We start from the raw sequence: 15,187 nt of genomic DNA, 5'->3' as shown, positions 1-15,187 counted from the left end.
AATACAGTTTTAATGCCAAAATGTTTTTGTGGAAACCGTTTATTTGAACCCTGGGGCAAGTTAAAGGTCAAACTGGTGTGCACTGTTGTGCTACAGTTTCCGGTTTGAACGACATGTTTCCTGGAAACAGTGTGCAACGGGGTTTGAGATGAGTTTTCTCTTGTTTGGTGACTGTGTCAAACATCTCAGCACAATCAGCAGCAACATGCATATAAACCATGTGGTATTACAGAGACAGCTCGCTCAGAAAGTGACACTTTCATATACTTTTATTACATAATGGAAAATATTATATATCATAGCACAACAACAGTGATCAGCAATAATGATAAGCATAATACTCACAATAAAAATAATAAGGTCATTCATACCACAGTGCGAGGGAAAAAGTGGACAATCCTTCATCTGAAATGTTTGTCTTTTCATCCTGAAATGCGAGGCAAGTGTTGTATAACAATAATTAGGAACCACAGTTTCCATCAATCCCTTCACTTGATTAAGATGTTCTCTTTTATTCTGGACACAAGGGCAGAGACTGTAACATCGAGCATATTTTTCAGTATTACACATGTATTTATAAAGATATCACGCTCCAAAAATTCTTCCAAAGAACACAAAGAATGGCCTTCTCAGCTGCCATAGTCTTAACTCTTGCGTCATCAAAACAGGGTTTCAACGCACCACCATTTCCGTTTAAAAAACATTTCGCACAGTTTTCGTTGGGGCTGAACACAGCCCTGTGCCTGGTCATGTGACTCTTTGATTTGATGATGACATATGATCACAGCTGAGAGGGTTATCAAAGACTTGCCATTGTTTTCAAGCGTTTCTGTGAACTTTACTCTAAACATGTTATTTATGTTTGTTGATTCTGCATGATTATGTCCTCAGATGTTATGGCAGCCACAGTAAGTTTAATTAGTAAGATTAATTTTCCTCTTTATATTGAGGTGACTGTATTGTTGGTCATTGTTACATTTTGCTGCTGTGTTTGGTAAAAGACTGGAAACATTAAAATTCACTTATATAATCTTATATAATAATATTTTATACACTATAAAAAAAAGTAAAAATGCTACAGTACAAACTTGTTAAAGCGGTAATTTCCTGTAAAATTTACAAGGAAAACCCGTTAACTGACGTTCCCAGAATTCTCTGCATTGCTTTACAAATTTTGTTTGAATTTGATGTTTTTTTTTCCTTTGAAATAACTTTTTTCTTTTTTTCTTATGTTATGTTTATTAGGGTTGTATGTTATATAGCATGTTTTTTAGTGTTTAATGTAGTTTAATGAGTCTCACCATGATGGTGTTTAGTGCTTGTGTGAATCACACTGTGCACCTTCTCTGAATGTTGTTATTTAAAAGCTTTTTGTGATGGGATTTTTTTCATTACTTTTGTGACTTTCTCATCACCTGCAGCCGTTGGTGGTTATCCGTGTATTAACAAAGTACAAAACAGAGTAAAGTACTTCAATAGGTTGTAAAATTATATCAGTTAATGCAGTTGCAGTATTTAACTGTAAATTAAAGGTAAAACCGTAAAAACCTTAAATGTTGTTACTGTATTTTTTACGGTAGAATTCTGGCAACCACAGCTGCCGTTTTCTTACTGTAAATTTACCGGATTTGTTTTAACAGTGTGAAAATCATAATAATTAAATCAGACTGCCGTATTGGCCTGGTCAGAGTCCAGATTTAAAGAGAACATTTTGTCTTGCATTAAATTCAATCTAGATCAGGAGATTGCATTTATTTGGCCACATACGTTATTGTGGATGTCTTCTTAATTGTTGGTATAGGCATGATTACTGTAAATTCTTTCTTTGCAATGATGATTACTTTTATGAAATGCAACCTCTGTAGAGCATAGCCTTCTAAATAGATTGCATCTTGATGGATTAAATGGGATTAAACACTAAAAAGTAAAAAAAAAAAAAAACTATATAATCCTCATCTTCATATAAAGTTTTCATTAAGATTAATGAATATCACTAGAGACGACAATAGTGTAATTGTTTAGTCAGTTCGAATCAACTTGAGTTGATTAAGTTCAATAACAGTGTTGATGTTGAGTTTATGAATGGATAACAAAAAACATTTCACACCTTAATTTTTGTAGTTTTAGGAGTTAATATCACAGGCTCACATTAAACAACTAGAAATGTGATTTTTACACCTGGATTTTAATGTGGTCAAGAGCAATCTGTGATTCGATTTAAATCATTAATACCAAGTGTGTTCTGTATGTGATCTGTAATAAGGCAAACAATGCACTTGAAAGAATTTAAATCTAATGTTTATTCAGAATCATGAAATACATTTGTTACATCTTAAGTGTCTAGGGGTTTAAAGGTAACGTCACAATATTAAGGTTTGGGAAGAGCATTTGCCCAAGCACCTGCCACAGCATAACAACAACTACAACGAGAACGCTTTAACAGATTTTATTAACAGCTCTGAGAATATACATAATTCTCCAACAAAAGAATGTAAAATTGGTGTAGCTGGAAAGGGCAATCAGCCAGAGTGGGAGGAGCCAGAGAGAGAGAGAGAGAGAGAGAGACATACCACAATACACAATAGAGGTAACACAAAAGTGATTACGCCACTGGACCTCCAACACATTGGAGTGTTATTTTATATCATAAGTGAAATAAGACATGCAATAATATTTAGTCCTTAATGTTAGGCATAACAGTCATAATAAAGTGGCAAAATAATCTTACTCAGAAACTTCCAGACCTGTACTGCATGTAATTAATAGCTGAATATAAAAAGCCAGAGATGACTCGTTTACTGCAGTTTTTAACACGTATGTGACCCTGGAGCACAAAACCAGTCTTAAGTCGCTGGGGCATGTTTGAAGCAATAGCCAAATATATATATATTGTATTGGTCAAAATTATTGGATATAAATCATTAGGATATTAAGATCATGTTCCATGAAGATATTTTCTAAATATCCTATTGCTAATATATAAAACGTAATTTTTGATTAGTAATATGCATTGCAAAGAACTTCATTTGAACAACTTTAAAGATGATTTTCTCAATATTTCGATTTTTTTGCTCCCTCAGATTCCATGATATTAAAATATTGTCCTCTTAAGAAACCATACATCAACTTATTTATTCAACTTCCAGATGATTTATAAATCTAAATTTCGACAAATTTACCCTTATGACTGGTTTGTGGTCCAGGGTCAAGTATTTTGTATAAATTTTAATCATTATTGCTAATAACAATGAGATAAGAAAAAGATCCTCTCGAAGTTTCAAATAAGTGAAAACATTTCCATTGTTTTCAAAAGCAAAAATTAAAATGTTATGTATTGATAAAGAAGTTACTTGCATATAATAAAGTGATTTACTTGCATTTAATGATTAGTTAAAGGGGGGGTGAAATGCTATTTCATGCATACTGAGTTTTTTAAAGTTGTACGTTTGAAGGAGTATTTCTGTTCCAAAAATACTCCTTCCAGTTTGTCACAAGTTTCTGAAAGTTTTTTTCGAGTATGGCTCTGTGTGACGTTAGATGGAGCGGAATTTCCTTATATGGGTCCTGAAAAATCGGTACAGACTATCTTTCTTTTATAAATAAAATAAAATTAAAGACTTTTTGGAGTTATGAAGGATGCAGTACTACTCTATAGGTACTCAAGATTAACAGGAGATTGATTGAAAACAAGCATTTCACCCCCCCTTTAAACTTTTATATTACAGAGTATATAGTTCAAACTTGTTAGCTTTTATGACCTAACACTAACAGTCAAGATTTTCTGCAACTAAACTATTATTCAGAAGACCAAAAAGAATCATTAATTTGTTTATTATGCTTGTTCAGAAGTATTTGTCCAAACTCTCAATAGCATCCTGTTTTGTGTGGTTTCTCCATTCATTCGGGATCTCACCCTGATCTTGAAACTTCATCTCGTAGTATTCTTCCAGCTCTTCCTGGAATCTGCAGACAAACCACTTCCAGTACGACAGCTCGGAGAGGTCAGGGGTGATGCTCCATTCAGCATAAACACCTCCAGCTGATCTGTAATCTTTATATGGAATGGATTCTTCTCCAGATTTATGAGATGGGTGAAAACTCTTAGTACTTGCCACTAAAGTCGTGCAAAAGTCTGAAGTGAGAGTTTGTGTTCCTCTATAATGCCACCCACTCAGTCCATCAGGACGATGGAAAGGGACGATGTGTTTTGTGTCGTGGTCTTCTGCTGTGTTGGTGCAGATGGCTTTACAGAACGGACACTGAACCCAACAACATGTACAGAGGTGTTCATATAGAATCTCATTGGGCCTGTTCTTATATTCCAGCTTCTTTAGAAAAGATTTTGTACTGAATTCACTGCTAATGTCAGATATTATAGAAGGAAGTTGTTTTGTTATGACCTCAGCTAGGTGTTTTACATCAACATCATCACGACTCACTCCTTTAAGGTCATTTTCAGAGAATATCAGCACATCTGATAAACTCTGTGTGAATTTCTTCAACCACAGATCAGCATCTCCTCTGTTTTCATCGACTGCTTCAGATGCTCGGTTCACTGCTGCTATGATCTGATTCTCTTTCTGTCTTAAATCATCTTTCATCTTGGGCAGGACACTGATGTTGAAGATATTTATGTACCATCTGATTTCATCTCTGATGAAACTCTTGAAGTGTTTTTTGGGATCATGAATGTAGGTTATGAATGCCTTAAAGTCCTCCTTTTGGGCCAGTCTCTTCAGGATGTGTTTCTCAAGTTTGGATCTGTTTCCATTCAGTGATTCACAGTTTGATCTCATGTCATCTGCCAAATCCCGGGCAGTGTTTTTGTAGACGCTCTGCTGAATGGGATCTTTGAGTTTGTTACAGATGATCTCTCCTATAATGGTTGCTGATGTTGCTCCCTGACAGTATTTCTGGAAAATTCTGTAATATTCTTCTCTCTTTCTTGCAAGATACAGAACAGGGTCATTGGCTTCCTTGAAAATGTTGTGTTGTTTCACAAAAGTCTTTTGTTCTTTATTAAATATGGCAAATACCAAATCACTAAAGAAGTGTTTCTTGAACGTATATTTCGTAGTTTCTTTTTCCTCATGGTCTACTATCTTTGCTCTGATGAAACCAGTGAGTTGCTGAATGTAAGTTTTATTGTAGCCCATCTTTGCAATGTTATATGACATTATCATTTTATATACTTGCTCAACAATGTCTGTAATGAGTTTGTAGATTTGGGCATCATATTCGTTAGAATAACCAAAAATTTGAAATACTTTTTCAACTATATAAAGCTGAATATACTCTGAATAGCTTGACAATTTTAAAATATTGAACTTTTTGCTTTTTGTCTCGAGGTCTGAAAAACATTCATGGTCACTGAGGACCTCCTTCATGTCTTTTAAGATGTCAATGTCTTGGACTCGAGGTGTGTCTTTGGTAATCTCACTCACACAATGTTTCCAAAATGAATCAAACTCTGTTTGCAGGATTTGATCATCATTTGCTTTGTCTTTGAGAGTTAAGGCAAGATCTTTGGCTTTCTCAAGGAGAGTGTTTTCATTTTGTGTCTTCTGAGCGTCAATCTTTTTCTTCAGGTCTCGCTGCTGAAGCACCACATTCAGTTTCTTCAGCGTTTCTCTAACAATGTTTTCCTGTATGTGTGAAACCTTTATTTCGAACGATGTTTTCCACTGAATCAGTATACTGGCATCAGTGTCATTCTCAAAGAAATCTGTCATTGATTTTTTCACTTCTGCACTTTTTACATTTAGTTTTTCTTGAAGATCTGTTTCCTCAACCTCACTGATTGCTTCATTTTCTATTTGGTTCTGTAATGTGTTTTCAATTTCCAGCATGGCCTTCCGAAGACTCCAGGTCCACTTACTGTATTCTGTCTCCAGTTTCCTGTATGTGGCGATCTCCAGGGCATTTTTGAAGCTGAACACAAAGCTTTCCTTCAGCAAAGCCTCCCAGAGATTTGTAATGTGACTTTTTATGTCTGTCAGCATCATGCCGTTTGAGTTTGAGACATGAGAGAGAATAGTTTTCTTAAGGTCTTGAATGTTTTCACAATACGAAGGATTTGGTGGTGCCATTGGTGGACTGCCTTCCCAGAGCTGAGCAAAATACTTCACATCTTTCTGTACATCGAATGCAATGACGTCACTAAATCGCTCAGCATCACAGACTTCATCTTCAGCAGCGAGTTTTGTCATCTTATCCAGTGTCTCCTCCAGTCGTCTCCTTCCCTCCATGTTTTTCTCTCCAGCTGTGACGTCTGAAACGTTCTGATGCACAAACACACAGCTGGGAGTCAGTCTGACCTCCTTCATCCTCAGGAAGGCCTGAACCACAATCTGGAGAATGTCCTGCATCTCAGAAGGGTTTTCTCCAAAGATGTTGATCAGTGTCATATTTCCAAGACCAACAACAAATGTGGCCAATTCATTGTCATGATCTTTTGTTGAACTTCCAGCCAGTTCTAGAGCACGAAGACCTTCAGTATCAATGACCAGAATATAGTCAATGTCCTTCTGTGTTTTCATCTCGACTGACCCACTGTTTATCTGTGTTTTCATCTCGTCTGACACTTTGACCAGCTGCATGAAAGCTCCTCTTGTGCACCTGCCAGCACTGAAGGCAAACTGGAGTCCAAACATGGCGTTCAGCATGGTGGATTTCCCAGAGCTCTGGAACCCTAAAACCGACAGCACAAAGACTCTCTGGTCTCCCAGTTTCTTGATGAGTTGATCTAGAACAGCAGAGATCCAGACCAGAGGAACATGAGCAGCATCTCCATCCATCAGCTCCAGTGGAAATCCAGAGATCATCATCTCTGCTGCGAGACTCGGGAGAGAAGAGAAGTGAATCTGCAGGTCTTTCTTGTTCTTCTTCACAGATGAACATGATTCATAGATCTGACCGATCTCCCTCATGATGTGCTCCAAACCAAGGGTTGCATCTTGAAGTTTCTTTGATAAATCCAAAAGTTCTGTTTGTTTAGGCAACAGTTCCACAGATTTATTACTGCTACTGCTTTTACTTAGTTTAGAGACTTCTGTCCATGTTTTATTGTAGTCGTGAAGTAGATCAGAAAGATCGGCTGAGGTATGTTCATCCAGGAGGATTCTGAGCCACTTGAGGAAAAACATTGACTTATTTGTAACATGTGAGTCCATTTGTTTCATGAATACATTTATAAACTCACTGATGGGAGCTTCATGCTGCTCTTCACGGATTTTCATCATCTCATCTTTTTTTTTACTAATTTCCATTTCTGGGTGATCTCCTTGAGGTCGATTTAGCTCTTTATTCATCTTACACCACTGATGCCACAGTTTGCCCTGATGAGGCAGTAAGGATTCTTTGATTTCTGTCAGATCCTTCTTCTCTAGGAAACCGATCATTTGTTGTGCTGCATCCTTCGCTGTCCTGCAGTCATCATCATCTTCCTCATCTACTCTAATGTCTGAGTGTTTGGACACATCTTCAAGTCTGAAAGTGGAAGATGATTCTGAGAGACAATTTGTAATAGCTTCTCTGAGATCTTCAGACACCTCTGCGTCACCTCTGTCTTTCAAACCAATTCTATATTTTCCGCTTCCCATCTCGGTGAGAGCTGAATCATTCTCAGGAAGAAGGCAAATCAGTGGCTTTGGATCCTTGTAGAGGTTTTGGATTTTTGTCATTCTTTTGTCATTCCTGTCCAGTGTTGGTAAAACAACCACATTGACTGACGCCATGTTAGTCATTATATCCAGCTGTTTCTCATGTTCTCCTGCATCACCGTGTAGATTACAGAAGGCAACACGGTTGGTGAATTTATCATCTTGTGTCCCAGAAGGACAGAACCAGGAGATCTCCACCACTCCGTCCATCAGGACTCTGGTTCTGCTGCTGCCAGGGCAGTGTCTGTGGAAGAACGTGTGGTGTTTCTCATTGATCAGATTGTTGATCAGCTGAGACTTGGATGAGGACACTGAGCCAAACCTGAAGAAGAACACCATTGGAGTTTCTGCCTTCCAGACCGGTTGGTTTTGACTGATGGTCTCGTTGTTGTTTTTTATCTTCCAGCTCTGGTTAATGTCTCTAAACGTCCAGAGAGGAAACTCAATCTGTCGTGTGAATGGATCAGGAACAAGCAGTGGCAAAGCGTATCTGCACTGAGATAGTTTAGTGACCATCAGCTGCTTCAGGAAACCATCAGCACAATGAAACACAGCCATCTGAACATCCATCGGGTGAATCGGGTCTGTGCTGCTCTTTCTTTCTTCAGACAAAGATGGACAATCAAAAAGTTTACTAAACACATCAGCATTTTCTGCAGATGATTGTTTGGATTTTTGTTGATTCTTTTTGTGATGCTCACTAGTCTTTGTAACAGTGATACTTCTTGCTTTATAGTTCATCATCAGTAGCTTCTGTAAGAATATATGAACCAGCTGACCCTTAGCACAAGACCCATGGGACTGTAATGAATGTGCCGTTATCTGAAGAACATCTGAAGCTCTCAGTTTATCGTTGAACTTGGCTTCAAGTTGAAGTCTGTGAAAAAGTTCCTCTACTTCTGTTTTCATTTCTTTTCCTCTTGTTCCAAGGACTGTGGCTGTTTTGGCCTGTAAAATAAGCTAACAGTCATTTGTCTAACAGGATATTTTATGCAGATTTAACAGATTACCAGACACCATATATCTTTATCCTTCAGTAAGAAATGATCAAGAACTTACACTTGGATACTTTTTTAAAATAACTTAAATTTAGAGGTGTAGATGTGCATCAGTATTTCCTGTAATTTGTTCTTCCTCTGGGCAATGAATTTGTTCCCATTAGTTTATCATAAAACTGATTTGTATAGTGAGAATAAAATATTTCTATAGGATTCAACTGTGATATGTGCTGGAGTGTAAATAAAGCGCACATTGAAGGAGATAACAAATAATGCTTTTTAAAATACACGGGAGAAAAAGGGCACATCCAAGCATAAATCCAAATCGGGTTGTCATACAACAATAGCGGACAAACAGGAAGCAAACAGACAGGGTATTTAAACAAAAGAAAAGTAATCTGAAGAATGGGAACAGGTGGGGTCAATTAACTAAACTAGGAAGGTGACCAAATAGGGAAAACACAAAAGGAACAGAAGTCCATGAATTTGACAGTTCGCCCCCTCCCAGAACTGTGTGTCCTCACCCTGAGACATAGTCCAGGAGGTAGGGTGGGGCAGACAAGGGGCAGGCAATGGAGAAGAAGCATGGAGCATAATACCAGGGTGGAGCCCAGAGCAGGAGGAGCCAGATGGTGCTCCAGATGCCAGCCAGGATGTTGACCCACGGTGGAGTCGACGGAGAGATAAGCCATGGTGGAGGAGCTGACAACACCAGGGGGGTGACTGACGAAGACTGCGCCAGTGGATGAGGAGCCCAAGATGGAGCAGAGCAGCCGCAGGGCCAGGGTGATGCTGAGGATCCAGAGGGCCAAGGCGGAGCAGAAGGCTCAGGCCACCAAGGTGGAGGTGGGCACCGGAAGACAGCTGCGGAGCCAGAGCGACTGAGGATGGAGGTGGAGCCAGAGGGAAGGAAGAGTCTGACAGAGCCGGAGGGATGTACAAGGCGAAGGCAGAGGAATGGAGTCCTGAGGCGGCGGATGGTCAATGACTGACAAAGGTGGAGCCGGAGGGACAAGGATACCCGGTGATGCTGGTGGGATGCCGGGCCACGGTGGAGACAAGGGAGCTAAGAGCCAAGGCGGAGTCGATGGGTCGGAGATCTGAGGTGGAGTCCTTGGCTCACAGGCTGGAAGCGGAGACAGGGGATCCTCACGCCAAGGTGAAGCTGAAGACTGGAAGTCCCGATGGGGACCAGACCGCCCAGATGGCACTGACTGAGGGTGAGCCAAAGGGCTAACAGGCACCAGCAGAGATGGAGCAGAGGAACTGACTGGTCTAGGAGGAGGCAGGAGATGGAGGCTGGGAGGGAACACAGGAGGATTAGGGGTGACACAGGAGATTCAGGACTAAATGTCCATTAATTCTTCCATATAATTTCCAGAAACCAGTTGCAGCTCACCCTCATTCACAGGAGTGTGAGCAGGGCTTTTCTCCATGCCCTCGATCTCCACCAGTACTCCCACAATGCACGGTGTTGCCAGCTCACACACCTGGTCAGTCGCGCTCTCCAGTCCAAGCTCAGGGGCGATGATTGGCTCTGTCGCTTTGAAAAGCACTGGCTCTTTAATCATGGCCGGCTCGGGCTGCGGTGCAGCTGCGGTGGGGTCTGGCATTTGCTCCGTGCAGCGGAATGACAGCTAGCTGGTCTCTGGTTCGGGAGTGGGGCTGGAGATATCCTCTTCAGCAGGGGCAATGGTGAATGGAGATCCATTTTTCTCCAGCACCCACTCCATGAAAGCAGCAAAATCCTCTCTGGGACCGTTCGCTGGCAGGCGTGTGTTACACCGCTCGCTCTGTGCTTTTTTTTATCACTGCCTGAGCGAGAGGTGTGAGAAGTAGGTAAGGCATGCCAGATCGAAAAAGTCCCTAGTGTGGTCCTCCAGCGAACGGTCCAACTGCTCCAGGCATAGGAGCTGGACTGCTGGTAAATCCATACCGGGAGGCAGGAAAACAAAATAAAAAGCAAAGAAAAACGCTGCTAAACTCACTTTTTCGGTCCGATATTCTGTAATACGTGCTGGAGTGTAAATCAAGCAAACGACAAAGGAGATAACAAATAAGACCTTTTAATAATACACAGGAGAAAAAGGGCACATCCAAACACAAATCCAAATCAGGTATCATACATCAATAGCGGAAAACCGGGAACTAAACAGACAGGGTATTTAAACACAAGGAAAGTAATGAGAAGAACGGGAACAGGTGGGGATTGATCAATTAACTAAACTAGGAATGGAAAGTGACCAAATAGGGAAAACACAAAAGGAACAGAAGTCCATGAATGTGACATCAACAGACTTTTGTATGACCACTATTTTCAACGTCTGCACCCTTCATCCCTTTGTCATTATGGGGTTTGTACAGTAGATTGGTGTGAACAAAAGGTTTAGCATTAGCATACAACTTGCAACAATCAAAAAAAAAAAAAGATTCCCACCAATCACACTTATAGCTATATATCCCATATAACTAAGTGTTTTCAGTTACTCTGGTTGGTTTACACTTCACACAGAACTTACCCCGTCTCTTTCTCTGTTTTCTTTTGTGATTGTGTTGTCCATGTTGTCTTCAACAGTTCTGGTTTGATCTAGTAGGAAAAAAGAAAAAAGTGAATGATCATTCTACATAATTATTGCAGAGTTGGTAGACTTTGTGTTGGTTAGTTTGTAATCACCTTTACCTTTATCAGTTTTTATCTGCTATTTACAGAGCACATCATATGGCATAATGAATATTAAACGACTCCTTTACTGGACAAATTTAATTGACTACTATATTATTTACAACTAGTGCTAGAGGTCTGTTTTGCTTTTGTTAATTGTATGATAAATGAAAAGAAAGCTGTAGAACATAAAAAGGTTATAAAGCCAGTTATATTTTTTTTTTTTTTTTTTTTTTTTTTTTTTTTTTTTAGAATTAGATTTACAAATTTAGGTAAATGGGTGCAGAGCCAGTGGTAGTTTTGTAGCCAAACATCAATACTTTGAATTTGATGCGAGCAGCTATTGGAAGCCAGTGCAAATTGATAAACAGAGGTGTGACGTGTATTATTTTCAGCTCATTAAAAATTAATCTTGCTGCCACGTTCTGAATTAATTGTAAAGATTTGATAGAATTGGCTGGAAGACCTGCCAAGAGAGCATTGCAATAGTCCAGTCTGGACAGAACAAGAGCTTGAACAAGGAGTTGTGCAGCATGTTCCCAAAGAAAGGGCTTGATCTTCTTGATGTTGAATAAAGCAAATCTGCAGGATCGGACAGTTTTAGCAATGTGGTCTGAGAAAGTCAGCTGATCATCAATCATAACTCCAAGGCTTCTAGCTGTTTTTGAAGGAGTTATGGTTGATGTGCCTAACTTGATGGTGAAATTATGATGAAACGATGGGTTTGCTGGAATCACAAGCAGTTCTGTCTTGGCAAGGTTGAGTTGAAGGTGATGGTCCATCATCCAGGAAGAAATGTCAAAGTAAATAACAGCATTCACCATCACCTAAACACCTGAGTTTCCTCATCTGATATACATGTTAAGTGTTGCTGAAGGATGGAGTACACATTCAAGAATCCAGTAAAGAACCTGAAAATGACTGAAATAATAATTCTTTAGGGTAGGTTAAGATGAAATGTAAAATTGTGCCCCCCTAAAAGCACAAGTGGCCCCTGTCTCAAGTTATATAACCACCCCTGATTTTCACTTAGTGTGAATAGCTACTGCCAGGCCATTAATAGGCCATTAAATATCCATTTCCAACCAATTCCTGTCACCAATTCAATCGTATCAGGCCTCCACCTTCTTACATCAAATTAAGGAGCTCTCAGTCTGAATCTCCTTTTGACCCTCTCTTCATCAATGACTCTAACCTCCCCTTTACAGGTTTTTAGCTCCAAAAGCATAGAACTATCCCTCGCTCAATCAGGCATAAATGCAGAACAATATTCCAGTCACTCCTTTCACATCTGAAAACAGCCTTCAAGAGCTACATCAGGTTTACACTGTAAAAAAAATAGACTGAGCTATCTGCTTAAAATAATTATGGTAACAATATATATATATATATATATATATATATATATATATATATATATATATATATATATATATTTTTTTTTTTTTTTAAATGGAATCTATCTGAATAAATCATGTAAAATCTCCAATATTAATCTATGATATAATGAATTTAATATAATTAGTGAAATGTACTTATTTATTTTAAGTTGATTCTCAAAAGTTTGTGATTTTGAGTAATGGCAGAAACTTCAACACAACAGAAACTCTTTCAAATGTCAAACATAAATGAACATTAAACATTAATAGATGTTCCTTAATAGCATTTAATTTCAATATTTACTCTCCATATCCAGTCATATATGCAAAGCATGTTGGGAAATAGGCCTAACAATCACAGTTAAAATAAATAAGTAGCCTTCTTTCCTTGAATTCAGTTTAATCAGTTCCTCAATTCAAGCAATAAACTGCTTAAATTTCCTTAAAAAAAAAAAAAAAAAAAGAAGCGAGAGGAAACCACATCTCTTGGTTTTATTAGTGAAAAATCCTCAATATTTTCTATACAACAGTGAACCACAATTTCTTTCATGAAATATGCTAGACATACTATTTTTAATTATCAGCTTAACTTTTCAAAATTAAAACAAGACCCATGATTAATTTTTTACAGGTTAGGCTAATCATTTCCACATAAACCCATCTAGTCCTGATCAGCTGACTGATTTAATAATAATAAATAAATAAAACTTTAATTGTACCTCCTTCTGATGTTTGTGTGAGCTCATCCATGGTTTCCATTGGCACTGTTTATTCAGCTTCTGAAGCAGTGAGCGGCCGCTCCTTCAGTCTCAGTGTCCTCTCTCTCTCTCTCTGGAGATTTGAGTTCAGCTGTTACGTCTGTTTCACACGGACTCCATCTAAAGTGCGTATTGTTCTACATCCATGGCACGGGTGCGGTCCAGCAGTGATTCAGCAGTCAGTAGCGCCGCTCCCTTTGAAGTACGCAGAGTACGCAGTTTGCGTAGGGCACCAACCCCCAGGCGGGCACCATCCCAGCTGCTCAAAAAAAAAAAAAAAAAAACCCTTACCATGTTCGCAAACGCTCGTAACTAAAGTTTGCAGGTGCAATGCTCATAATTGATGGATGGACATCTGTGACCATGGAAAAGACATAAAAACAAACATACAAACAAACACTTGCTTGACGTTGCGCGTTCGATTTTTCGCAAATTTAGGGACCGTCTCTAAAGTTACATGCAATACTGGGATACACTTTTCTAAAGTCAATAGCATTTGAGGAGAATGATTAACTGTGATTAAAACAACTGTAAACTGTTCATCTAGGTGTCAACTATAATGCACACCTTTTACATGTTTTATATTTATTAAAATAAACTGTAAATCATATGTAAATGGAGGCTACTTTTTCACAACCGAATGGGCTCAAACTTAAATTTAAAGCTCATTTGAGGAGAAAGACTTAAAGTCACAACTGTAATGTGGTCATTTCGGTGTTAACTGCACACCTTTTTAATTATAAACATTCATTCAAAAATACAGGTGTGACATATGCCAAAGAAAAGAGCCAGGGGTTCAAGGATGACCAAACAATATACAGCAATTACAAATCAAAAAAGAAAGAGTAGAAAAATAAATAAATAAATAAATTAGAAAATAGATTACACAACAAAAAACATGTCTCAAAACATAAATAATTATCAGATAGAAATTATACAAAAACACCAAAAAGCAAGCACACATTCAAAGTTTTAGTAGATTTTTGTTACAGGAGGTAGAAAAAGAATTTATATACATTTTAATATATTCTATAAAGTAATAGAATTGGGGGATAACTTTCATAATCTTACATTTGTGGACAAAATACTTTGCAAGCAAAATAATTAAGTTGCAGATAAAATAAACATTTCCATACTATACTATAAAATGTTATTTAAATTGTAAAGTATTTGTACATAATAATAATTATGTACGAATACTTGTTTTACTGTTTTGCTGATTGAATAAAAAACACTATTACATGCAATAATCACTGTACAAAAAAAGTGGAATGAATTTCATAATTACATTTGATTAACATAAAAATAAATAAAATAATCATTTTTATACTTACCACAAATTATAGCCTATATTATGAGAATATGAGAGAATATATATATATATATATATATATATATATATATATATATATATATATATATATATATATATATATATATATATATATATATATATATATATATATATATATATATATATATATATACATAGGCAAGCTGTAATATGTTTCTCTCAGCCTTAAGGGGGAGCTGTGTTTTATGAGTATTTCATTGTGTGAGTGAGCCCTTCTTCACATGGGTGGAGCTGTTGTTTAATTCAGTTCTATTTTCCTTGTGAAAAGGTAAGGATGGTTTTCACTGTTCTCTGTTACATCCATTATATTTCTTTAATTATATTGGCCATCCATGTTATTTGAAGATATATATTGCTGTTAAAGATGTTAACTAA

General features: G+C 37.8%; 1 protein-coding gene across 1 annotated transcript; it reads right to left on the bottom strand.

Annotated features, from left to right (window-relative positions):
• Positions 1 to 3,842: 3,842 nt before the first annotated feature.
• On the bottom strand, positions 3,843 to 13,637 carry LOC113045155 (interferon-induced very large GTPase 1-like). Its single transcript, XM_026205352.1, has 3 exons — positions 13,420 to 13,637; positions 11,179 to 11,246; positions 3,843 to 8,609 (listed from the first exon to the last, which is right to left on the bottom strand). The coding sequence occupies exons 1-3, from the start codon at positions 13,457 to 13,459 to the stop codon at positions 3,843 to 3,845; spliced, it is 4,875 nt and encodes a 1,624-aa protein (XP_026061137.1). The 5' UTR covers positions 13,460 to 13,637.
• Between the last annotated feature and the right edge of the window lie 1,550 nt (positions 13,638 to 15,187).

This window comes from Carassius auratus, chromosome 27, assembly GCF_003368295.1.
Source record: "Carassius auratus strain Wakin chromosome 27, ASM336829v1, whole genome shotgun sequence".
Classification (NCBI taxonomy): domain Eukaryota; kingdom Metazoa; phylum Chordata; class Actinopteri; order Cypriniformes; family Cyprinidae; genus Carassius; species Carassius auratus.
The sequence above is the reverse complement of the archived record's forward strand: the minus strand, read 5'-3'. Positions and strand labels throughout refer to the sequence as shown.

Bases quoted from the DNA above. Each gene is read 5' to 3' on its own strand.
- LOC113045155 (XM_026205352.1), bottom strand. From the start codon at position 13,459: ATGGAAACCATGGATGAGCTCACACAAACATCAGAAGGAG. The intron at 11,247-13,419 runs GTACAATTAAAG...TTTTCCTACTAG, and splicing joins CACACAAACATCAGAAGGAG to ATCAAACCAGAACTGTTGAA. The intron at 8,610-11,178 runs GTAAGTTCTGTG...CTTATTTTACAG, and splicing joins AAAACAGAGAAAGAGACGGG to GCCAAAACAGCCACAGTCCT.